We start from the raw sequence: 26,037 nt of genomic DNA on the forward strand, positions 1-26,037 counted from the left end.
TTCAGAATAGAGATATGATTACAAGAGACGCCGTAGTGGAAGAGTCCGAAAATTTTGACCATCTGGTGTCATACAACGTGCCTTAAGATCACACAGCACATGGTCCTCTACCATTTTACTTTCACTGAAATGCAACCGCTTAGGCCTGGATATAAGACAATGCGCACGCGCTCCACGTTTGTTGTTGCCTGAATTTTATTGCCCGTACAACATACAGCTGAATTGAGACTAGAATGAATCCCATGTTACTATCCAGATACTCTCCGAGTTACGCCTTAAAAAACAATACTATGCATTTTACGGACTTCTCTTATACTTGCACACAAACACGTTTGAAGGTTAATAAAATTTTCACGGTAAAACTGCAGTCAGGATCATTCTGAGCATGGTGGTGGAACGAATTGCTTTTCGTTTAGGTTTTAGTTTCATTCCACGGCAAAAAGTTTCGTTCTGTTTCTGTTTCGGACTGAGTAAAAATGTTGCGCATTGTTTCCTAACGTTACTTATTTGCATGAAAAAATTTGATGTTAAAGAGTAACGATGACTATATATTGCATTTGTCACACAGTCACGTACATGTCTCTTAAAGGACACTAAAGTCAAATAATAGTATACATGAGAGTGAATGCTCAGTGTATGACAACGTCTAAAACGACAATACTATCAACAGCAATGCCATATTTGTCGAGAAATCGGGATGAATTCACGATAACACATGCGCCGCAGTTGGACACTCGCAAAATTATCCGTATGACGTCCGAGTTACAGACCAAAATTATTCACTAGTAATCAAACTAGCTTCACTAAATAAAACAATCTTCTGTGCATCAAGAGACCTAATAAAATACTACTTGTTCGTTTCTGTTTTTTATAAAAAAAACAACCACCGGAGATAACTATGGGAATTGGCGCGAGTGGTTAAAAAGTTCAATTTTCGCCTGGTTAAACTGGACAGGTTGTGCCATCTCGCGGAACCCAGTTGAACCAAGCGCGTGTGCCATCTCGGAGCCAATGGCAGGAAATTATGCAGTGGCCGTTGGTACTGCTGTGCCTCCCTCTGCTTTCCTTCTGATGCTACTAGTGTTGGCGGCCGCGCAATAAAGCCAGGAAACATTGTGCACGGCAACATTGACGTGACACGTTCTGCTGAAGGCGAAAAACTTGAAGTGCGCTAACTCAATGCGGACCACTAAAACGTGATTTCATTTCAAAATAAACACTTCTTTGGCACAAAAGTAACACTACTTGGTTTCTGGACTGCAATTCAAGAATAAACGTCGACTTAATATTTGCCTTTAGTGTCCCTGTACGCCAAGGGTAGAACAGCTTATCACATTTTCAAGAGGAGCACAACTCAGTGTACCTAGAATTGCCACAAATCAGTGCAAATCAGTGCCTTTCAAAGTTATAGTAGACTTTGTCAAAAGTGAATTTCTCTAAATTGAAAGCAAATTTTAATGCCTGTGTCAAGGTAGTGAGTATGATATCGGGAACAGCTTCTCATGCAGCGTACCTTTGATATGTGAGACCACTGTTCATATAAAACAACTTTCCATTCCGAGAATGCCCTCCCCTTGCTGGCCCGCGTCACAGGTACACGAAAGTCCACTTGTCTCAGTTGTGGTTGTAGTCATTGTTAGAAGAAGAAGGTGCCTAATTTCTGAAGTCCGGAATTGAGCACGGCGCAGTGCCTATGTCTTGAGTGTGAGAATCACTGGTTGCCACTGTTTGTTTTTCCCACAACTTCAACGCTGCCTTGCTTTCAAATTTTTGTATGTAATAGCGTTGGTCTTATACACTGAGATGTGCATTATTGCTCACGTTGCATGACCTCGGATATGTCGGATTACGAAGTTTCCGTGGAAACAAAATCTGTTGAAAAATGTTTTATTTCACTCCGGAACGAAATAAGAGATAACGTGTCGGTTACGTTTACGTTTTTGTGAAAAATGTCTGTTTTCTTTGGTTTTTGTTTTCGGTTTTCGTTCTGCTCCAACACAGTGGTTGTAATAAGTTATCCCAATGAACAAGCTGCGTATTTGTTATGCCCTGTCTTTTTTTGGGGGGGGGGGGGGAGGGGATAGGGTGTTTTATGACATTTTTGCGTTTTGCATGCGCTATGTTCGACCACTCTAACTTCTACTGCAGTTGCCGGCGCCCTATTAAGGCGAAAGTCTCAAAGACAAAAGTTTACAATCGGAGTTGGTGGCATCAACATAGGAAACGCATATATATATATATATATATATATATATATATATATATATATATATATATATATATATATATATATATATATATATATATATATATATATATATATATATATAACATTGTCACACTATTTGATGAAAATCCCCATGTAGCATCACACAGATCTTCAAAATATATGACGTCTTCATTTTGTCACTACGACGTTATCGTGATGCCCCATACCATGCCGTCAGATGATGACGTCATCACATCACGACGTCAACTGGCTAGGCCCACTTGGGGACCATCAGGTTAAACCGGACCACCCTCGCGTGGGCCCTCTGGACGGTCAGAATTCGAGAGGTCAGTTTCTCAGCCTCAACGAGCTTGTTCATTTTCTCTTGGTGGAAAGGGGGACCGACAAAGGCATAGCTCAGAAAACTTTCGGAGATGGGCGTGGGCGGATCAGTACATACAGAGAAGCAAAAGAAGGAGATGGTTTTCACCGTGAAGTTTTCTCAGGCGATTTTATAAGGGATACCCTTGAATTGTGTTAGCCTATGCTAACACAATATAGTGCTAGCCTATGCACCTGAGTGAGCACAAAAATAAATATAGATAGAAAGAGTTCTTGTAGTGTATCGCTAAGCGTGTGTAAAGAAGGCCATGACACAAACCTCACGAGTGGCCAAACATTTCAAAAAGTGCAAGACTTCATCAGATGGCAACAAAAAAAAATATTTAGTTCGTCAAAATTTATCCATGGTCTCCCTTTGCGACGTGCCTAATATCATATTGCGTTTTTTTGGGGAATTCACGCCCCAAAGTTCGTATTTAGCTATAATGTTTTAATTTCTTCACTTGTACTAGCAAAAGAGTTTACAGCGGCAAATAATCTGCCTATTTCCACTCTCCGTGAAGAGGGCATGGTGCACAATTGGACCTTTATTTTTTTTTACTAGTTTACTACAACACTCCGACAGACATACAAAAACAGGCGTACGAACAGTCTGACTGACTAAGACGTTCATGTTGAACTCTCCCGCAACACACACACACACACACACACACACACACACACACACACACACACACACACACACACACACACACACACACACACACACACACACACACACAGAGAGAGAGAGAGAGAGAGAGAGAGAGAGAGAGAGAGAGAGAGAGAGAGAGAGAGAGAGAGAGAGAGAGAGCCCTCAGCAGCCTGCTATCTCGGACACCAGTGGGTCTGGCCGCAGCCAACGAATACTGAACAGCGGTTGACAGGGTGGCGCCAAGTTGCGGATACACTGAGAACTCTCCCAAGTTTTCATATATGGCCTCCAAAATAGCCGTGGGGCCTCCGGTATGAAATTTCTGAGGTCGTATCGATCCGTACGTTGAGTTCTACATCAGGATAACAGCGCCATCTCTGGAAGGGCGGCTATTCACGTGCATGATTTAGCTTGCTCTAGTCGCTTTAAGATTAAATAGATGGCGCTTATAGCTGCGCACAGGTTAGGAGCGTTGCCAGATTTTTTTTTATTGGAGGGGGGGGGGGGCGGTTGCATTCATACATTATGTCTGTTCGTACGGGCGTTTGTATGAGTGTGTACATATAATCAAGCAAAATTGAAACGTTTCCGAGGAAGGGGGAGTTCAGACACCTCCTCCCTATCCTTTGGCTAAGCCCATATTGCAGGTTGTCATTCAGCCTTTGTTGCATACACTCTACCAACAGCTTGTACTTGTTATGATGGCATTTTCTCCAACAAGAACAATTATCATCCGCCTTGCTCGCGTTTATTTTCTCGATAAGTCGGCACTTGTCATTTTAGTAATAGGGATTCTACGTCACGCTGATAGCCCGTCTTTTCGCCGTACTAGTTTTGCCTGCAGTTGTCGCCTTGATTAGCTCGAGGGCATGGCTTCGATTACAAGTGCAAAGGACACCCGCGTGCTTATATGTAAGTGCAAGAAGAATAAACATAAGCACAAGTGATGGAACTTACGTTTTTAGATCATAATCTGCTTACGATGGAGCCATCTTTCACAATGAAATGGTAGACAACGCGATCCTTAGACGGAGAATGGTGGAAGGCGTTGATCGTGTTGCAATACCGCCTAACTTAGCTATTCTTAACCCACTCAGGCCCACATATTTAGCTCACATCATCATCCTGTTTTAACGAACGCGTGAAATACAGAAATAAGCAAGTTGAAGTCGGGGGATTAATGAATCTCTTTGTTTGAATGCATGTCCCCGAGATCGGTTGCTATTTCTTGTCCGAGATGGTACTTTGTGGTGGCTTCGACTGGAAGAGGCCAACACACGGCATTATCATCGAAACTCTTATGGAGATAGCGTTCTGTTTTTTTGACATTACTCTGATTTCGAATTATATGTGGGTTTTAACGTCCAAAAACCACCATTTGATTATGAAAGACACCCTATTGAAGGGCTCCGGAAATTCCGACCACCTGGGGTTCTTAAACGTGCACCAAAACCTGAGCACACGGGCCTGCAACATTTCCGCCACCATCGGAAATGCAGCCGCCCCAGCCGGGATTCGATACCGCGACCTGCGGGTCAGCAGCCGAGTACCTTAGCCACTAGACCACCACGGTGAGGCAATTCTGATTTCAATACAGTGCTTGTTGAGATGCATTTGAAAGTCACCACTGCTTTGTTCTTGTAAGGCGTGCTTTTTTTTATTTCTGAATAACCCTCCGCTACACTGGCTTACAGAAAGCGGACGTGGCACTGGCCGACCTGACCATCACCGAGATGCGTGAGCGGGTGATCGACTTCACGCTGCCCTACATGACGGCTGGTCTGGTGGCGGTCACCAAGAAAGGACAACCCAGGAGTCCCGGGGGCATTTGGGCATTCTTCCTGCCCCTCACTCGAGAGGAAAGTGGTGGTCCTTTGTGCCTCGCGTTTCTTTTCGTTATTTTTAGGCGACAGCTGTATACCTGCTTCAGCATACTCAAAAACGAACCATCGGTGTCCGTTGCATCAACACAAGTTTTGCGAAAATTACCTGGTGATGACGTCACCACATGACGTCATTGTGAAGTCACTCATGGCGCCATGGCGACGTCCTGTGACGTCATGTTTACGTCACCACGACGTAAGCAACTACCCCTTTCTTTCCCCTGCGAAATCGGCCCGTCACGTGACATCTCATACAGCGAGCGTTACTGGCCGGCAATGACTATTCGGCTGGGTTACTATAAATTTGTAGGCAATGCTTCAACATTCTGACGTAGTAGTCGCACGTTGGACTGACTGCCTTATCGTTAGTCTTAATAGGTTTTTGGTTTGCTTCCTAATGTTCACTTTTCCTGAGAGAATGAGGATTTGGCCATTTGTATAACTGCGGCTGCCGACGTTAAATGGAGGGGCTCGCAGTAACGAAAATCATGGCCTCTGAGATATGCGGCCGTTGTTCAAGAGGAAAGTGTCACTGGGATGCAAGTTTTGAAACCGCCTATCGACGTGGCCACTGCCGCCCTCGTGTGCTGAGCTGAAGAAACAGCACGTATAGTTTTCCGATATTGTAGCATGTCGAACCACTGAAGTGTTCGACAGAGGCCGCTACCCACTCATAATCCTTAGAAATATTTGTAATTATCCATGAGGAATACTTGAAAAGTACCTAATCCGTATCAGTGTTTATCAGTGTATATATAATAATTATCACCCAACACCCAGAGTTGCATGTCAGATGGAAAGCCAGACTAACATATTTACCTCGTCACGAAAATATCTCTCTCTTCCCGATCAGGTGTGAACGTTTTGCGACAGTTCAATAAAGCGCTGGGGTAGTTTCGTGCGGTGCGCGTATAAATCAAATTAGGATGATGGGGTAACACACTTCTTAATTAGCGAAAAATTACCACTACCGGGTTTGGTATCTTCACACATTTCAGGTATATCCGTTAAGGCCGAATAAATGAACTCATAAAAAAAGTAAAGTTGTTCCTAAAGGAAAGCAACAAAAACAACAATTAACGCTCTTTGAGGTGGTAGATCCGAACTATATTTAAAAAAAATTACGCCAGGCCTGCACGAATTATGTAGCGTTGTCAATGTGAAAGCCTGAAGCGCGGCCTTTCTCGAGAACGTTGTAAGCTCTCATGTTTAAATCGCTTCAAGGGCGCATGCAAGATACTCGGTACGCCATTAAGTATAATAAATTTTGCGATGCAGGAAAGCACTTGTTATGCCATCATTCATCGTTTCGCGGAGAAGCGAGGTACCCGCTACACATCCAAGACATTAGATTTTCTTGGTTATCTCTGTGGCTGATGATGATCAAAAACTACGACCGATTCCTTTGTAAAGGGTTGGAATATTTGAAAGACCCATTCGTCAACCAATTGGCATTGTGTGACATCTGGTTATTATATTACTCTGATCCCCTTTTCTCCCAACTTCGCCTGAAGTGAACGACCGGACTCGCTTTTAATAACATTCATTCATTCATTCATTCATTCATTCATTCATTCATTCATTCATTCTTCTCCCCTAACGTATACCAAGACAGTTTACAACATGCTTCAGAAAGGCTGCTGTTGCAGATTTCATTGCGTCTATGCTGCGTGTTTCACGCAGGACGGGAGGCTATTGCCGTTTCGTGCGACAGTGGTTACGGAAACCGGCAGTGGCGATGGCTGACAACTACGTCACCAAAGTCGGCTGCTTCTACTTCATAACAGTTTTCACTGTGATCGGTTCTGAGATCACGAACTACACATTGCTATTCGGTTTAGGAAAATTCGCGTTAACTATACGTTGAAAAAGCAAACAGAAAAAGAAAAAAATGTATAATCACGTTTTTTTGTCATGGCACGTCGTTGCGTCACGTCATTCTATTGTGAAAACTTTCGTGCAGTAGGTTGTGGTTTATTATCTGCGGGCTATAGATAGCTCATGTTCGAGCGCACTGTCGCAGTGCATTCGCATTCGCACGACTCACGGGAAAGTACAAACTTATTTGTTGCACCTATTTATAACTGCTTTGCATGTACCTGCTTCCAGAACATGGTTCCAAAAACATAACTTGTTAGCCATAGGTGAAAAGTGCATGCACAAAACTAAAGTTCTCTTTATCGAGTGTCTGTTTCATTTGGTTTCGTTTGAATATTCGAAAGAGTAACTACATTTCTCGTATTAATTTACAAAAAACATTGTCGTAGCGCTCGTTCAGGTTGTCACTTTGTCACTGTATACGGCCCCGTGTATTGCAGGTGTGGATTTACATTCTCCTGGCCACGGCGTGCACCGTATTCGTGATGTACATCAGCGCGCGCCTCAGCTTCCGCGAGTGGATGCTGGTGGATGACGGAAAGGGCGGCGAGTGCATGGAAAACCGCTTGAACCTCTTCAACTGCTTTCTATTCGTACTCACAACACTACTCCATCAACGAGTGAGCCTCGACCCCAGGTAAGAGGTCATGCTGGGGAGAAATATTAAAACATCATAAAGACCGAGATCGAGAGGTAGAGAAAGATTGAGAGATTATTTCAAACGAGCCTATTTGTGAGCGAGTGTGTTCAGGGGTATGGTAGAAATCGTTGAGCATACAGTCGGATGGACTCCAGGGAGGAAAATGGCGGCATTAAGCCACGCAAGGCTTAAAACAGCGTAGCTGGACGATTCTGTAGTTCAACGTGGTTTCTTCTAGGTTGTTTTTAGGTTTCCTGCTCAGCCCAGAGAGGTTTGAGTTGACCCAAAGATAGTTACAGACATGACATTGATGTCTAACTTGGCGCTGACACCAAGCGATTCCACTTCCCGTAGGTCTAAGCGATACGTCGCAGTTCGCGTTGAGCTGCCATCGCTTCGAGGATCTTCTCGAACCTTTCCCGTTTCCTCGCATTCTCTTGTCGTGCTTACCACTGAAGCACTCTGTACAGATGCTTCAGCGAAGCTGAAATGGTTGGCCGCGTTGTTTATCGCTTGTTTAATCCCGATGGTTTATTAAAGCTTTTCTGAAGTGCTGGCTACGTCTGTCTAGAATTAATAGGTTGCCGTCCATTTGCTGTCTTTATGATTTTTAGTGGACCAGTCGTGAGCAGGGGAACTGGCGCATTTTCCATCGCACACATACGTTCATGATGGTGACAGTTTTTTAATAGACGGTTTTGTTGTTTGTAAACAAACTGGCTTTTACCGAACAGCCTGCCGAAGAGGACCTCCCGTGTGCAGCTTCCGGTAATGCTTTTTCGATGGTCCCAGCGGTGTTTTCGGGATGTGTTTGAGTTTGTTGCTCTATTATTTTTGGTGCATCCCTTAGGAGGTGTTTAGAGCAATATCAAGCGGTCAGATGAAGGGGCTCAACGGCGCGCAGGGGAGGTACAAATAGAAAATGCATAAACTGCAGGAGAAGTTAGTCAGTGCAATTAATTGGGCCAGTTGGTTCAGCATATAGAGGATGTAGGCGCAAAGATACTGACAGGGAAGAGATAGGTAACACCTGTATTTTCCCTGGCCGCGTCTTCAGAACACTCCCACATCGTAGACGTGCAGGCGAAGAGTTGTCTGATTCGTAGTGAAGTTGTACAATTAGGCTTTTAACTAGAGCTGAAAATCATCCTCCTATGAAACCACGAATATATTTGAGTATTCGTCCAAGCACACAACGTCAGCATAAAACGCCTATTTCTGCACCTGTGTCACACCAGACACTTTTTATAGAGATCAGTGGTGATGAGAATCGCTCACGATTCGAAGTGCTCAGTGTGACTGAGAAAGTATAAAATGTAATCATTGTGGGATTATGTCAAATGCCGCACGCAAACTTTTATGGTTTATACTCACGAGTAAACTATTCATGAATTAAACTTCAACTTCAACTCACCTAAACAACAGTACATGTTCACACTGAAACTTAAATGAGCTAGAATACGGTGATATTACTTGAAGCAGCAAGACGGATGATGAGTCATCTTTTGTGAACCTCCTAACAGGTATCACTTTAAAATAAAATGAAATGCAACGGCAACGAAACAAGGACACCGCGGCGTACACTGTGTGACAATTCATGTTGAGTGCGGTTGTTTTGTTTCCCAGGTTCCTTGGAAGAGGATACAACATCATTGATATGGCTGCAATTTTCAAGAAACATCTCTAAGATTAATTTTTGCTGTTAGCTTTCACGTTTTCATTCAGGTGCCAGCCCACTTATTACTTATCTGCCACAGGTAAAACACGACGGCGTCCGATGTAGTGCCTGTAACTGGGGGCCTTCTTCTGACGTAACGTCTTAACATCGCCTACGTGCCAATAGTCTCTGCTGAGCTCTACGTTGCTTTTAGTGAAGTGGGCCAAACAAACCTGCACGAGTGTTGTGGGGAGCCAGTTTCATTTGCGTAATAATTGCAGTGCAGGAACTTTTTCTATCTCCATTGGTCCGAAAACAGAATATTTTGAGCAGCGTGTAAAATTATTGCAGCCTTGAAGACTGCATCCTGGTTTGGCACAACTGCGCTCGAGGTGCGAGCGCTTGATCAGAATCATTTTGTGTGCATGAATTATTGAAACACCAGCAGGGGCCAGCAATAAAGGCTAAACCACGCTAAAAGAAGCTGAAGAGTAAGTTTCTAAGGGCAGGTTTCCAGTTGTCGCACAGTAATGCCAGATACCGGCAGGCGCTAACCTTTCGTACACGCCACGCTTTTTGCGGCTGGCTTAAAGAGCTGCGTTGTTATAGAAACAAGACTGGGAGACAGAGGGGGAGAAAAACTGTGCGTCGCGACGACTGGGGGTTCAGTCATTGCGATCGTAGTCCAGCTGGAATTGCCTTTGTGGTGTTCAGCGCATTTATCTGAACCCTATTACGTGCTTGCCTTATGGACCGCCAGCACCGGAACTTAGTTTATACGGTATTGTCCTTGTGGTGAAGCTCTCATATGTGTAGTGATGAGAGGATGGTATCAGAGGCGCAGATAAAATTTCGTTCCGGGAAAGTTCAGCCAGCCTTGACCTATGTACGCATGCAGAGTTATACACTTCCAATCGGACATATTTCTGTGGAAAGAGGCGGGAATTCGAAACCCCCCATAATCTTGCTCCGTTAATGAATGGTATGCTTGTTCAAGATAAAGTGCAGAGCATCCACGCATACAACGGAGTACACTCACAATCTGGTTCCGGATGAACTGGCGGGTGGAGTCAGGAAACTAGGTGAAATAGATGTCTACTTTTTTTTTGCAATAGCCAGATCTGTGCGCAGCACATGGTGAAGAGGACTAGAGAAGTACTTGACGCAGTGTAGGTGGAGGCATCAATGTCGACTGCTTTTGGTTCACAACTACACCTGCAGTTAGAAAGAAACGGGTGTAACAACCAAAAAGTTTCTCAAAATATCAAAATACCAAAGACAAAAACTGAATTTTCATAATTCACACGGTCGTCACATAGGAATATTCAAAATATGAACGAATGTATCCAGCTTTTCAAACAATTTTCATTATTTTCACAAAGATTTCCGAAAAAGCGCCGAATGCGGAAGTAGCAAACAAGATCATGAGGAGACCACAACGGCAAAATATTTTGTGGTCCGGGATAGCCGCGTCAGCGCGTACAAAACAATGCCCCCGCCTTCTCCATCGCCCCCCCCCCCCCAACAGCTGTGCACATATTTTCAATAGCTTGCGTCCTGCACTGATACCTGGCGCAAGGATTAGTTTCATGTATATTTGTACGTCGTACTCAATAAGGACAAATGTGCCTTCATTTTCTTGCGAGCTGAAGACCAATGGGGACGATGTCATGTAGTAGCAGCTGCTCGCAAAGCGGCCAATCATCCAATCTGGGCAGCTTGTTAAGAATGCGTTTGATTTCTACATCAAATCGAAGACAGTGGCAGAACAATACACTCCATACCACCCATCCTCATTATTTCATACATGTGAGCATGGGTACACGCCTTCGGTTGTATTTGCAGTGCTCACAGGCTGAAAAATGACATCAAAATATTTATCGACAACTTCTATGAGCGAATGTTCGAGATCACAGCATCATGTGACCTAAAAAAACAGCTACAGAACCCGCCACCAATGATAAAGTAAGGCTCTAATGTATGTGCTAGAATCAATATACCTTCCATACGACGTATACAGCTGAAGTGGGTAAAAAAAAACGACACTTGCATTACATTACCTGGTTCTTGACAGTAGTGTGGCAATCCGTGAGTGCGGTGCATACTCTCGAATTATCCAACGTGTCCTACAGGTTGTACGGAGTGCTTTGAAGTGCAGACAACCGAATTGGGTAGATAATAAATCTCTCAGACATCGTTACAACTTTCCATATTGGTCGCAGGTCCACATTAAGCGGTTTCATACCAGTTTAAAAGTCTGACATAACCCAAATTTTTTTGATTGCCTCTCCCCTCCCACATGTCTGACATGCTTTAGAGATACGTCCTCGTTAGGTTATGAAACTGGTTTAAACTAAGAGGCGCGTGTACGTTAGTTAAGTACGGTTCGTACACTGAAGTGAGAAATGTATGATAAGCAAGTTCAACGTCTGCTAATAAGTACGTGCGTATTTCAACTTGAGCTCAAAGCCCTCTTACGAGCAGTGCATGCACGAGAGATCACTAAAGAGCCAGTATCTCCAGTGGAATCCAATTCGAATTTCAAGGCATCAAACAACCAAGGCTGCAAGTTCAAATACTCGATACTGCAGTCAAAGATAGTGTGCCAACAAAGTGGTTATATTCAGATTTCTCTCGGACTTCCTGCACAGGGAGATCCTTGAACTTTTCACGCTGACTATGCATACAGACTTTGAACGTGTTTGCGGGCTCGAAACTGTACCGACCAAATATAGCTGTTGGGCTGAAGTAAGAAAGTACACGACCCCAACGTCATGAGTCAGCTGCAAGAAAAAAAAGATCTGTGTGAAAGTGGATTCATTTGCATGACCACCGTAAGTCACTTGCGCCTCCGTTCGCCGAGCAACATGCCAGCAAAAAGAGAAAAAATAAACAGTAATAAGCCTCGCGCGATGAGAGGCAGGATTGTGTTGTAGAAAGCAGAACGTCTGTCGCACCTTCATTAGTTTGAAACGTGAAATTAATTACATTTCATCTGCATTGCCCACAAGAGTAGCACTAATTCGGGTCCAAGAGGACTATCGCAATAATTATTATCTAACCAGTAGGCGCTGCTGCTTCTTCAATGAAACAGAAACGCGCCAACCTGGATTAAATCATCGCTACGTTTGCTCAGTCCTTCATAAGTGCATCCGTGATTTTCATACCAATACCACTTACATATTTTTAAATTAAAGAAAAAAAAACCTTCTTCTTTTTACGTAGACGTGAAGGTACTGCGAACTTTGGGTGACTGAGTGGAACTAAACGCGAAACTCATGAAACATTTCTACGGGCCTGCTCCTTTCGCTTTTCACGTAATAATGATTGAACTTGAGGATACATCGGACTTGGTAGTAATGAAATTAGAGTAAGTAAATCACATTTTCCTGCGCTTAGCAACGTAGTGAAATGACTTTGTAGGCTCATAATGTGGTGATGTAATGAATACCTTCAAGCGAGTAACATCAAAAAAAAAAATCGCATCGCTTTTCTTATTACTTTTCAATAAAATATATATGTTCACGTTGCTTGGGGAATTTAACATTTGGCCAAATATGAATTAAGTAAACAAGCACATGTTTATTTGACTGCGATGTCTAGGAACGGGGCACTAAATATCTCTGAGATTTCAATGTAAATGCACTGTATACTTGACCTTACCGTGAACAGTGAATTTTTGTAAACGTAAGTGTGTTATAATTTCATCACTTATGAAAAGTAATAGCAATGTGATGTTATTACGTCTAATGTAACATTACTACTTGAAAAATAATTTGTAATGCAGCCTAAATATATTTTTTTTACATTTTTGAAAAAAAAATTAGTACTGAAATATCTTACTCTGGGAATTTCTGCGATAAATCCAGCTTCTGAAATAGTTGAGTTTCTAAACACTCACACAGTTTTCTCGCAAAATGGCTTTTTTGAGTGCTGGTTTGTTTGGTTGCGCGTATTTCAACATCGCAATGAACATACACTTTCAACGTAGCGATCAATCATATGAGAGGCGGAACGGTATTTTCCTGCGTCGATCTATTGTGTTATCATCAAAGACACCGTTTCCCTCCGATAAAAGTAGAAAAAAAGCACCAACGTTGTTTAAAATACAAAACATTGATTGATTGATATGTGGGGTTTAACGTCCGAAACCACCATATGATTATGAGAGACGATGAAGTGGAGGACTCCGGAAATTTCGACTACCTGGGGTCCTTTAACGTGCACCCAAATCTGAGCCCACGGGCCTACCACATTTTCGCCTCGATCTAAAATGCAGCCGCCGCAGCCGGGATTCAATCCCACGACCTTCGGGTCAGCAGCCGAGTACCTTATCTACTAAACAACTACGGCGGGGCTAAAATACGAAACATAGATATCGCGTAAAACTACTACAGTCTTTAAAAAAAAAGGCAGTGCTATACTTACTAAGTTTGAGGTAGTAAATTGTGTTCACAACATTCACTACCCAAGTAGTAACTGCAGGTAGTATACCACAGACGTTTCCTACCTTAGAAGCAACCAGAGGTAGTAAATGTATGGGGTCTACTACCTACAGTTACTACGTATGTAGTGAATGTTGTGACAACAATTTACAACTTCAAAGTTAGTAAGTAGCACTGTCTTTCTTTAAGTGTACACTTGAGGCTAAATATACGCTAAAAAAGTAATAAAAGTGTATGGGCTGGTTTAAATGAATATCCCCTTCTCTTACTATCTCAGTCATTGTCATACTCGCTGAACATCATCTATTCTGTGCGTTTGATTTGTTTTACGTAAGCTTTATTCACAGAAAGTAGAGACGGAAGTGCACACCCACGCCTCTCATGGTCTGGTGAATTCTTTATAGAAACTTTTACGCCGAAGTGCTGTTGAACAAAGGCCGCTCCGATATCTTCAAAAATAGTAGATTGCTGAAGTATTTAATCTTCAGGGCAACGTAATATGGTGGTTTGGTACAAAATTTTGCAAGCAAATGACGCGTTTACGCCTTATCGAAACAGTAATCCAAGTATTGAACCTGGACATTATGAAGGTGAATAATGACGAAACGAAAGTTGCAGGGACAGTAAAATTTAATCAAAAAAGTCATTAACAGTACCCAAATATAAGCACTTCATAATAATATGCTCGTCCATTTCACCACAAGGGCATGAGATACGAATAAACTCGGAAGAATATAATTCGCTAAGCGACGCTATTCTTGTCAACACAGTCCAATGTTTGCGGAAGACCTTGCGTATTCTCTCGGTGACCATAAAAGAAAGACATTAACCTGACTTGAGCTGCGTTGACTTGTATTGTTAAAAGCACTTGCGCGATAGTTTGTGCCCCATGCGCGGCTATACCTAGCGTAATGATAAAACATTGAAGGACCCATAAGCTCCGCCTATATAGGAGTTGGACGCGATATTGATATCCCGTCCCTAGCGTGTGCTTCAACCACTCATTATATATTTTTCGTATGAGGTTACTGGAGATGTATAAATTGTGTATTTCTTAATTGTAGTCTATGAATTTGAAAGTGGTTTGTGTCAGTGAATGTGTTGCATGTCGCTACATTCTGTGCAATATGGAAGCATGCTTTGAACTACGTGCAATTGTGTGCGTGAAACGTTTCGAACTTGTTATGCACCCATTACACGGTTTCAAGAAAATGCGTGTGGTGACGTGTTTGCCTTTTGTAACGGGTGGCCGTCTTTAAACGACGAAGTCGCTATGGTAATCATTTGTTTTGAAGACGACAGGTTTGCGTGAATGCCTCTGATTTGCGGTGGAGTTCAACACTCTGCAATTAAATTACTGGCTCTCTCTTCTTCTTTTTTAATTTTCCTTCTCTTACCTTCTTCCTTTTTCTCATATTTCTGGTCCCCTTCGCTAATATTCGAGTGTAGAGTAGCCAAGCAGATGTATTTTTGTAAACCTGCCGTTTTGTCGACGGCATTAGTGAGATTTCTCTCCTTCTCTCTCTCTCTCTCTAACATTTATTCCATTTGCCCTCTCCCCAGTGCAAGGTAGCCTACCAGGCTCAGCCATGGTTGACCTCCATGCCTTTCTTCCATCCTTATTCTCTTTCTCTCTTTCTCTCTGCCATGTCTCTTTATGTTTGCTTCTATCCTTCTTGACGCCCGATGGCAATGTACGCTTGTACAACGCAAATATTCTTCGATATTGCACATTGCATTGTGAAACCTGTATACAGGACGCTTGTGTTTGTTATTTTTCACTGCATTTCCAAAGAGGCGTGTGACATTGTGACGGAACAGCTGCTTCTCACGCGAACGGCCTGTGTTCGATCCTCACTTGGACAAGGAAATTTTTATTGTTTATTTTATTTCCATCTCTGTCAATTATTGGTCATGCACAAGATGCTTTTTTGCTCAAAACCAACGACGCGATCGGCAACACTGACACCGGAATTACTGCAAAACAAACTCTTTAAGGATATCGCGTTAACAACTTGTGGTTTGAGCACTCTGAAACAACAATACTATTAGACACGCCATAGTGAAGGGCTTTGAGTTATTTCGGCCACATGGGGTTCCTTAACATGCACATAGTTAAAAGTACGCGGCTGCTAATGCATTTTGCTACACTCTAAATGTGGGCGCCTGTGCCGGTAATGGAGCCAGCGCCCTCGATCTTGGCTATGCCATTCGTTCGTTTAACCCTAAGGATCCTTAACATGGCGTCACACAAGACAGTGAGGGTAAACAGCACCAAAATTGAATGTGATAAGTGATGTGTGTGCTTAAAACAAAAAACCGACTATACGCTACAAGTACAGAGCGCATGAGAGATAAGAGAGAAAATTTCTCTAAGGTAGAGCTTGTATTGAGAAAGAGAGATAGAGAAAAAAAAGGAGAAGTCAGATGCAATGGTGCAGCCAAGAATACTTCACGGGGCGGGGGGCTCAACAACCCCCCTCCCTCTTTCAACACCTCTCGCTTTCTTTCCGACTACGCCTCTGATCAGAGCACATGACAAAACAAACAAACAAACAAACAAACAATACGAGAGGTGACTTGAAGTGTTAGTTTGTGGCGTGCTAAAACATACAGGCGCAAACGAAAGATAAACAAAGCGCACGCACACATTTGTGATTCTTGCGCAGCTCTTATGACGTGGCAATGCACTAAGAGGTATAACTCGTACGGTGAAGTTAACAAGAGGCATTTTTTTAGACTTTCTTTGGCCCAGATTTTCATAACGATTTCACGTTATTCCGCCTACTCGTTACCTATGTTCGCAGAGCGCCAGCTACTCGCGTGTTGGCTGGCTTCTGGTACTTCTTCACTTTCATCGTGCTCGCCATTGTGGTGAGCAACCTGTGCGAGAGCATCCTCTGGCAGGACAGAGGACCCGACTACGACTCTGTCGACCAGCTTATGAAGACGCCCGGGTTCACGTACATCGCCATACGAGGTGGAAGCACTCGCGCTTACCTTGAGGTGAGACGAGAGTGAGTGAGTGAGTGAATGCGGCGCGCATGCGTGCATGTGCGTGTTCCTGCAAGATGGATACAAGGAACGCCACTCCCACTTTCAATGCGAATCCTTGTAGTGCAAGTGCTGTAAGCGTTCAGTTTTTAACCCAAGCACAAAAAAAAAAGAAAACGGCAGTCAAAACCGAATCGTGAACTAACAAATAAGACAAACCAATGATCTTAATACTCCAGTGCTTAGTAGACACACTTCACCTGTCCACCAGTAAGCTGAGATCCCCATACATGGTAGGAGAGAGGGGAGGGGGAATTGCAGCGCTTTCCTCCAATTAGGTGACTTGGGGGAGGTAGATGCCTCCCCTGCCCCCCCCCCCCCTCGTGCGCATGCATAAGCCTGCAAGCCTCAAGTAAGCACCATGGCCCGAACATCTACAAGGGAACGCCATAAGCCTGAGATATTGAGATCTTGTGCCCGGTATACTGTGAAAAGAAGAAAAGTTGTTTAGACTCAATCGAATGTTTCTTTTTCTTTTTTGCATGCACACTTCTGACTATATTTTATACCTCTAACCTTCTACTCCTGTGTGGCTGACCTTCCACCATCTCCTTAGTCTTCTTTCTTTTCCTTCCCCTCGTTTTGAGCAAAATTAGCGAAAAAAAAGATGTTTGAATAAAAAGTAGGTCGTACCAGCTCTCACATAAAGCTACATTAGTTACAAAATATGCACTACAGCATAAACTAATCTTGGTAAAAAAATTGTACGTTTTTTGCGAAGCTTGCCCTATACTCAATCCGCAGTAGCAGCGCTAACAAACGTTGACTGACATCGGTTACAGGTTGCTAACTTTGGTTATGAGCTGTACTGAAGATGCGATAAATAAATGTGTATTGCTATGCGTCCCCGTTGTTCCATTGTATGGCACACACTGTACAGCGATAAGAAAGAAAAAGAGTTGGTAAGCCGCAGTTTCGCACAATAGGTACAGGTCAAGAAGTTCCATTATTGAGTATTGTGAATATTTTAGTACTAGAGTTTTGGTAACTAAAATATTTTTTGCATTGTACGAAGCACCGTGTGAAATAATTACTAGGCATAAAAGATGTATAAAAAAGGAGAACCTCGGGTAGTTTGTTTGCAGGTGGAATCATTTGTCCGGCGTGGGTGTGTGCCACCGATTCCAGGCCCTTCTTTTTTAATTGTTATTTTATATACACATAGAGAGTGCTGGGCTTTTATAGTGCAAGGGAAAGTCTCTAGAACGTGCATCCAGAATTATTTGCAATGAAACGTGTCTTTCTCAGTCTGCACAAACCCGTGCCTCACCAATATTGCATGGAAATGGCAATAATGCTAGCAGAAGTCTGCACATATTTTTTTCGATCTCTCTGTAATTCATTAGTTTCGCGACTAATACACAGTGATCTGAGACAGTAACTCATGTTGATATTAATATACGAATTTCACCAAAACATCTTAGTGGTCAAGCGCACAAATATGACAAAAACAAAGCTGCCATCTACAAGCTTGATCACTTGAAAAAAAATGGCAGAACCTAGAAGTTCAAGGCGTTGGAATGCGTAACTAGCTTTAAAACAAATGTACAAAAACGCATTGTATTTTTAAAAGAAATTCCAACAGGTCGCACCCACTCTAGCGATTTATTTGGAATGGATTTCATGCTAACCAGTCGGCCCGTACTTGCATATGCTGTACGTCAATCCAAGGTTTACGAGGAGTATTGACGCCTTTATGGGAATTAAATATATTAAAAAAAAAGAAACAAAACTTATGGCTGTCGTCTCGCTTTTGTGGCACGCAAGCTAACTGAAATGAGAAAGCTCCGAATATTCATGCCTGTTGGGAGCGACGGAAAGTCTGTCAACTGAGGGTTCACCCAGTGTGTGATTGAACGAAAGTATTAATCGTAACCTTAGGAGGTAAGAAAACAGCAAAGAGAATCAAAGAACAAATACGTGTAGCATACGTAGTAGTGAAATGTCGCGCTTTTTAACTACACGTGGTCATTTCCACCCTTACGTCTAAAACGCACAAAACGAAATCGTATCAATTGACCTCGCATGATATTCATCGAATACAATTCACAACGGGTGTCTGGCTGCATGGCAAAGCAGAATAAAAGACCATTCCCATTTGATATCCCTCGCATGTGAATTGATCAAGAGGCTATTTCTTCATGACTACACTGGAACAGATTACTGGCAACACCACTTGTGCTACAATGACGAGAAGCGCCTGGAAATAATAAAGTGCTCGTTTTTCGTAACTTGAGAAAAGGTTGCATGGTCCTTTGAAAGAAAAAAAAAGAAATAGAAGTGGCTAGGTGACTGTCATGAGAAGAATAGATAAGAGATTCTAAAGTTAGAGCTTAGGATTGACCACCAAGAGATGAGAAACGCGTTCGAGGATTGTCAAGGGATAAGCGTAGTGACGGAGCGAGAAAATCCGAAAGCGCAAAAAGAAACTGGCGGGTATCTTAACAGGATGTGTTGAAGATCACAGCCTTTCTTCTGCAGTGCACATGACATGTCTACTGCCGGACGCGATAAAACAGTGTGTCTTTTTTCGCATGTCCATTGTTTTGCGCTCAGTGCAATTGCGAAGGACGTGTCAAGCTGATGATGATTACGATGATTACACTTTCAGCACTCCAACGTGCCCCTGCATCAAAGGATGTCACAGTTCGTCGAACGTAGCGGACGCAACAACCCGGGAACCTTCGCGGAGGGCCTCGACCGCGTCAAGAACGAAGACAAAGTGGCATTCATCATGGAGTACGCAACCGCCGCTCACGTCACGCAGAGTGACTGCGAGTTCAGCATGACCGACACCTTTGTTCACCACTCGGCCTACGGCATCGTTACCGCCAGAGGTGGGTAGGTGGCTACCATTTCGGAATGAACCCTTTCAGGTGATAGCGCTCGGCCCTTTAAGTATGCAGGGTGCGCCAGCTAATTTTGGTCCGAGCTTAATTACACGCCGAAGCACTCTGTGAAGACGAGAACAAATGCACGCTGATAGACAGTGAATGCATCAAGCCGCACAATATGTGTACCGCTTGATTGCGTTATGAGACAATGTTAATGAACTTTTGTAGAGATCTAAATTCACACAGCAGACAACGACGGCAACAGACACATATTACACACTCGCAGCATCGCTGCTTATACAATAACCTAAATGGACGGCATATATGCACCATAGTTTTTTTTAAGTTCATGAATGACCAAATTGGCGCATTGGTGAACTTTTTAAGCAACAATTAGAAAAACGTGCTTGAGAAATAGTCTGATTAGGCAGTTTAGAGTTTTCAATTTATTAAACATTAGTGTTTTTCTTATTGCAGGCACCAGGAATACCGAACGAAACACTTGCAAAATAATTTCCTACTTTGTTGTTTTCACTCATATGTATGCGAGATTGGGTAGCATTCACTGAAAAATTTTGACAATTCAATCGTTCATGTCAATTCGAATAAAACAATATATACGTGTGAACGCGGCCATGTTTTCAAGCGCGTCAATTGCAGTTAGTGAATAATACAGTGATATTGGAGTCAGTTGCGAGCGCACGAAGCAAAACAAAACCCGCTGAGAATCATTAAGTTCTCGGAGTGAAAAGAAAAAAAAACGCATCGAATAGCTTGAATGTATTTAACGGGAGGAACAACAAAATCAAAGATTTCTTGGATTGTACTATAATGGCCATTGGGAGGTATGCTGAGCAATATCACTTGCTTACAAATTACCTGGACACCCCTATATACTACGAGCGATGTATTCACGTTTATTCTGAGAGATGCTTTTTTACAAGTTTCGTGCAAATCACTCCCTGGTGTCTTATGTAAGCCGGGCATCAAAAACGTCTGCAGCAATACCATTAAGACAGAATTTTACACACTAACGTTCTATTTCTTTTAATCGAAATATAAAACCCGACTTCTAGGTATTTTTAATGACTCTCTCTCTCTCTACTGTGTTGTTGCTTCGTCCGTATACCTTTCTATCCTGTTCTGGTTATGTTTCGAGCTTATCCTTTATTGTAAATGCGTAGAGTGAATGCTGTTTAACAGATACATCGGACCTAAAACGTTAACCATTTATCGTTTACGTTTACCGTTTTGTCGATGACCAAATACAAAGCAGGTGGTTCTTGGCTTCTTTACACGTGTTCTCATATACCGTTTTATTTAGGAAATTCACGACTTCTATTTCGTCAATTCAAAGTAATGAAAACGTGGCCGCGGCTAGCTTTGCATAGCATTGATCTTGCATGGCTAAAGACACAAAGGAAAGTCATTTTCTTCTATTCTATGATTTGGCCTAGGTTTTGCTATTGTTTTGCTATAGCTTTATTGATGTTGTTCGGTTGTTATATGTCAAGTTTTGCTGATATTGGCATGCCATACCAACGTTCAGTGGTTATATTAACATGGTTATGCTTGATAAAGCTTCAGTCAATGTTCAACCCTCATTCATCCTCCCTGTATAAGCTTCATCCCAATATTTGCCACGTACGTTTATCGAAGTAAGTTCATAGGATAAACACAGCTTCACTTCTAGCTGGCGTTTGCGCGAGCGTCCTGGGACCCCGTTTCTGGCTAGCTTACCTCTGACACGCCTATCACTCTATGTGAAGTGCATTAGAATATCGCTCCAGTATTCTGTAGCACTGTAGAAGACAGCACGGGTAGGTTGATGATGATGATGGTGATGATGATGATGATGGTGATGGTTGGAACTAGCGGACACATTGTACCTGGCATAAAATCTTTTTAATAGCGGTGTAAGAAATACAACGACCTTTTAAATTTTTTTGAATATTTCAAAGTTGCATTTCCCATCATTCTAATAATAGCCATTGCAAAGTAATTGTTGTTTGGACAGTGCAATAATAGAATACACTTGGGAGAAGTACCGTAGTGTAAACTTTACAAGCACGAAACGATAACAGAACATAACAGGACGGCACGACAAAGAAAAAAAAAAGACATCATAACCTTAACGAAAAGAAAACTACGACCTATATATAATAAATGAAACAAAGGTTATCTATAAACGATAAAAAAGGATAACTAAAAACCAGGTGCTATGAAGTAAAGCGTACGAGCGCGTTTTACTTCGTAGCACACCCCACATGTGGGGCGTGCTATTGTTTTTACGCGTGGGGGGCAAAAAAACAACAAAATATAACAACAATAACTCTTAAATAACAGTGTGTTGAGCGGTTTCAACAACGATAACGGTGTCGTACCACGGTAGGAAGTCAGCGCTAGTCACGCGTGTTAACGTTTCAATATATTCTTCTTGAGCTACAGCTTCTTGTAGACTCATGAGCCTGCTCGGCGAACAAAATATATAACTCATTCACTCGGTTTACCTGCAGTGCGATCCCGTGCCAACCGTTCTGAACTCACTGCAAAGCTTTTCCGACCCCATTACCCCGTGGCCATCAGCTCACCATAAAGAGCTTACGTAAAGTCATCTGATTAACTCGCCCAAACTCAACAAGAATCAGGGTGGTGCACACGAACACTCCTTTATTCAAAGAGAAAAACAACACTGTATACCTTATCCCCCGTTGGCAGATAAGGTCGCCTAGACGCCGTAAAACGCATTAGCATAATGCTGCGGTCATGCTGCAGCGGCGTTGGGAAGCAGTGCGGTGGTGGCGCAGCTGTCCTTTCGAAAGGAATACTGAATTTTTCAGCATTCTCAGATTCTAGTGAAATGATAAAGAGCTTTGGCTGATGGCGCTTTTTGGCGATGCTCGCAGCGGCAACCAGTAATCTGACAAGGGATGACGATGGCAGTGAGTGCGGCTAATCTACCGTATTCGCCGAGGTTATTCGATGGCTATGAAAGATCCATGCTGTGCTGGTAGAGTGCGATAAGGAAAAAGTTCGTTGCACGCCACTCGTTCCCTTGTTTGTTCCACCGGTGAAAATGGTTCGATTCTGCTATGAAGGATCAACCAGGGCGTTCATATGAAACTAAATTATGCACTTATTCTTGTGAAGCTTTAGCGCTACAGAGTATAGTCACGAAGGCAAGGAAGAAACGCAAAAGCAAAAAAGCAAGTGTCAGAGTGAGCGCTTAGCTTTCACTGATCTCGCCCATCGTATCGCCTATTTTTTAGAGAATTTTTTGTTTTTGTCTTCGTCCCTTTCTTTCATGTCCATGCTGGGCTTAGCTAAAGTTTTATAGTAATAAGATGCCCCAACTTACCCACTCAGCTATACTTGTCAACTTTAGCTTCTACTTGATGCAGATTAGGCATGGGAAAAAGAAAACTTATTACGAAAAGGAGAGCAAACATCACGTCGTTCGACAAAGGGAACATCATCGATTTAGCGATACAAGTATTTCCCCAATTCATTCTAACTTTAGGTTACTTAAATGACATGTCTTAGGCGAATTGAGGTGATTTAGTCCATGAGAATTTTGTAGGCTAGAACAACACACGCGTGAAGAAACGTGCTCAGATAGGACGCCACTGTGGGTCGTTTAAAATGAGACAGACAGACAGACAGACAGACAGACAGACAGACAGACAGACAGACAGACAGACAGACAGACAGACAGACAGACAGACAGACAGACAGACAGACAGACAGACAGACAGACAGACAGACAGACAGACAGACAGACAGACAGACAGACAGACAGACAGACAGACAGACAGACAGACAGACAGACAGACAGACAGACAGACAGACAGACAGACAGACAGACAGACAGACAGACAGACAGACAGACAGACAGACAGACAGACAGACGGACAGACAGACAGACAGACAGACAGACAGATAGATAGATAGATAGATAGATAGATAGATAGATAGATAGATAGATAGATAGATAGATAGATAGATAGATAGATAGATTTACGACAGAAAAATAGCCAGCAAGGAGAGGAGTACGACGAAAAGCCACATAAAGAATGCAAATTAATAATTGGTTTGGTACAAAAAAGTGAAATGACAGCCTCTAAAATTCAGCAATCCTATTATCCTCATTCAGATAAAACTTTCTCGTTTAAAGAAGAAAATCTGATTTGCTCAGCATTTACATACAGCTATCGATCGAAGGCCCTATTAAGCATCATTTGATGCAAGGACATTGCACTCGCAGCATAAGAGAAAACGACAGTCAGAAGCCACTTTGAATGCTTGGTATGTATAGACATAATATCATATGAATTGTAGAAAGCTGGCAAGCCAGAAAAAACACGTTCAAATTCATTTGTCTTGCTTAATGTATAGCAATCTTATAGCAACTATAAGAACAATTCTGGAAACGAGTGCGCTGTTCATGTCGAAATAGTTAAGGTTCAGAAAGAAAAGCGGGTAGAAGAAAAGATACAACAGAATAATCGTTGTCATGTCTATCTCCAATTGCTTTAACAAGCAATTAAAAATGAAAGAGAGGGAAAAAATAACAGAATGCCGCTGGTGGGGCTCCATTGGGCTTTACATTCGAAGGTCTTCACATTGCACCCGCGATGCTCGTACCGATTCGGGAACGAAGTGATGCTTTTGCAATCTGTTTTTTTAGGGGCGAAGCTCCTTATAGCGGCACCCGTTTGTCCTTCATAGTCGTAGTGGTAGTGAGTAACCAGTTCTACGCTTTGACCTCCAAGGTGGTGCCGGTGGGAGATTTCTCCTGGGCGTTGTTGAGCAATAAAAAAAAAATCGCAGCGTGTGCGTCAACTAAAAGCCGAATTCTTCTGTCTCTCATTCCCCATTAGCAGCCATTGGCATGTTCCAGTAGGAAACGTTAGTAGAAGTAGAAGTGTTAAAAGCCGACTTCTGCTGTCTCTCATTCCCAGTAGCAGCCATTGTTTACCTCCAAGGTAATGCCTGGGGAGATTTCTCCTGTGCGTGATTAAACAATAAAAAAATTGACGGCAGATCCACGAGGCGAATGATGATGAGATTGGGCAAAGCTCCTGGAAGTAATACCATGAAATTTTCTTCCGTTAATTCGCCCGATAAAAAACACCCAGCGTCTTTCGTTAAGCAGCTGGCGTCTTCTTTTTGTTTTGCTTTAGAAACATCTGGCGTCTTTTCGTTTTCCATTTAAAAAACATCTGGCGCCTTTCGTTGGTTTATTTCATCAACCAACGGCGTTTTGAACAAAAATTTTATATTGTTTAATCACGCACAGGAGAAATCTCCCCAGACACTACCTTGGAGGTAAACAATGGCTGCTGCTGGGAATGAGAGACAGCAGAAGTCGGCTTTTAACACTTCTACTTGCACTAACGTTTCCTACTGGAACATGCCAATGACTGCTAATGGGGAATGAGAGACAGGAGCATTCGGCTATTAGTTAACGCGCACGCTGTGAACTTTTTATTGTTCAACAAATCACAGGAGAAATCTCTCACCGGCACCACCTTGCAGGTCAAAATGTAACACTTATTACACACCGCGACTATGACTACGAGGGATGAACGGGTGCCGCTTCAAGAAGCTTCGCCCCTAAAATTTTTGTTCAGAACGCCGTTGATTGATAAAATGAACCAACGAAAGACGCCAAATGTTTTCTAAAAGCAAAACAAAAAGACGCCAGATGTTTCTAAAGCAAAACAAAAAGAAGACGCCAAATGCTTAGCGAAAGACCCCAGGTGTTTTCTAAAGCAATGGTTTTATAATCAAAACCATATAGATACAGGTTTGTAGTTGCCGATGCTCGTTGCCGTCGGTGTGTGCTCGTATGGATAAGTATGCCGAAAGGCGGGCGCGCAGAGCAGCGGCGGCGCGCGCTCGCAGACCGGACCCTGAAGTGAGAGCACGCGAGACAGAAGCACACCGGGAAGCTGCGAGACGTCGCCGCCAAGATCCTGCTGTTCGGTAACAAGAAGCCACATCAGCGAGGCAGCGTCGGCAAGATCCCGCCGTACGTGAACAAGAAGCTGCAGCGGCACGTCAGCGTCGGCAAGATCCTTCCGTACGGGAACGAGAGGCCGAGACAGCACGTCAACGTCGCGAAGCAGATCATGAAAACGTTCGACAATGGGAAGCGGCGAGGAAGCGCGCATATCGCCAGGCGAATTAACGGAAGGAAATTTCACGGCATTACTTTCAGGAGCTTCGCCCAATCTCATCATCATTCACCTGGTGGATCTGCCGTCAATTTTTTTCCTGCCTGTTTATCTAAGGTGCAGGATTGTATGACAGGGGTGATATTGGCAACGTTTGCGGAAGGGCTGCCTCAACCCCTAGCGTCAGAAACCGTGCACGTTTACAATGCGCATGGTGTCGTG

At 43.0% G+C, this 26,037-nt stretch overlaps 1 protein-coding gene across 1 annotated transcript in view; it reads left to right on the top strand.

Moving 5' to 3' along the window:
* LOC119173908 (glutamate receptor ionotropic, kainate 2) overlaps nt 1-26,037 on the top strand; it is a 124,299-nt gene that overhangs the window by 88,800 nt on the left and 9,462 nt on the right. The window contains exons 10-13 of the mRNA XM_075895251.1: nt 4,940-5,102; nt 7,445-7,643; nt 16,556-16,754; nt 19,414-19,639. Of these exons, the coding sequence (XP_075751366.1) occupies nt 4,940-5,102; nt 7,445-7,643; nt 16,556-16,754; nt 19,414-19,639 (787 nt within the window). The remainder of the gene's footprint in view (nt 1-4,939; nt 5,103-7,444; nt 7,644-16,555; nt 16,755-19,413; nt 19,640-26,037) is intronic.

The sequence above is a fragment of the Rhipicephalus microplus genome, chromosome 5 (genome assembly GCF_043290135.1).
Source record: "Rhipicephalus microplus isolate Deutch F79 chromosome 5, USDA_Rmic, whole genome shotgun sequence".
NCBI lineage: Eukaryota > Metazoa > Arthropoda > Arachnida > Ixodida > Ixodidae > Rhipicephalus > Rhipicephalus microplus.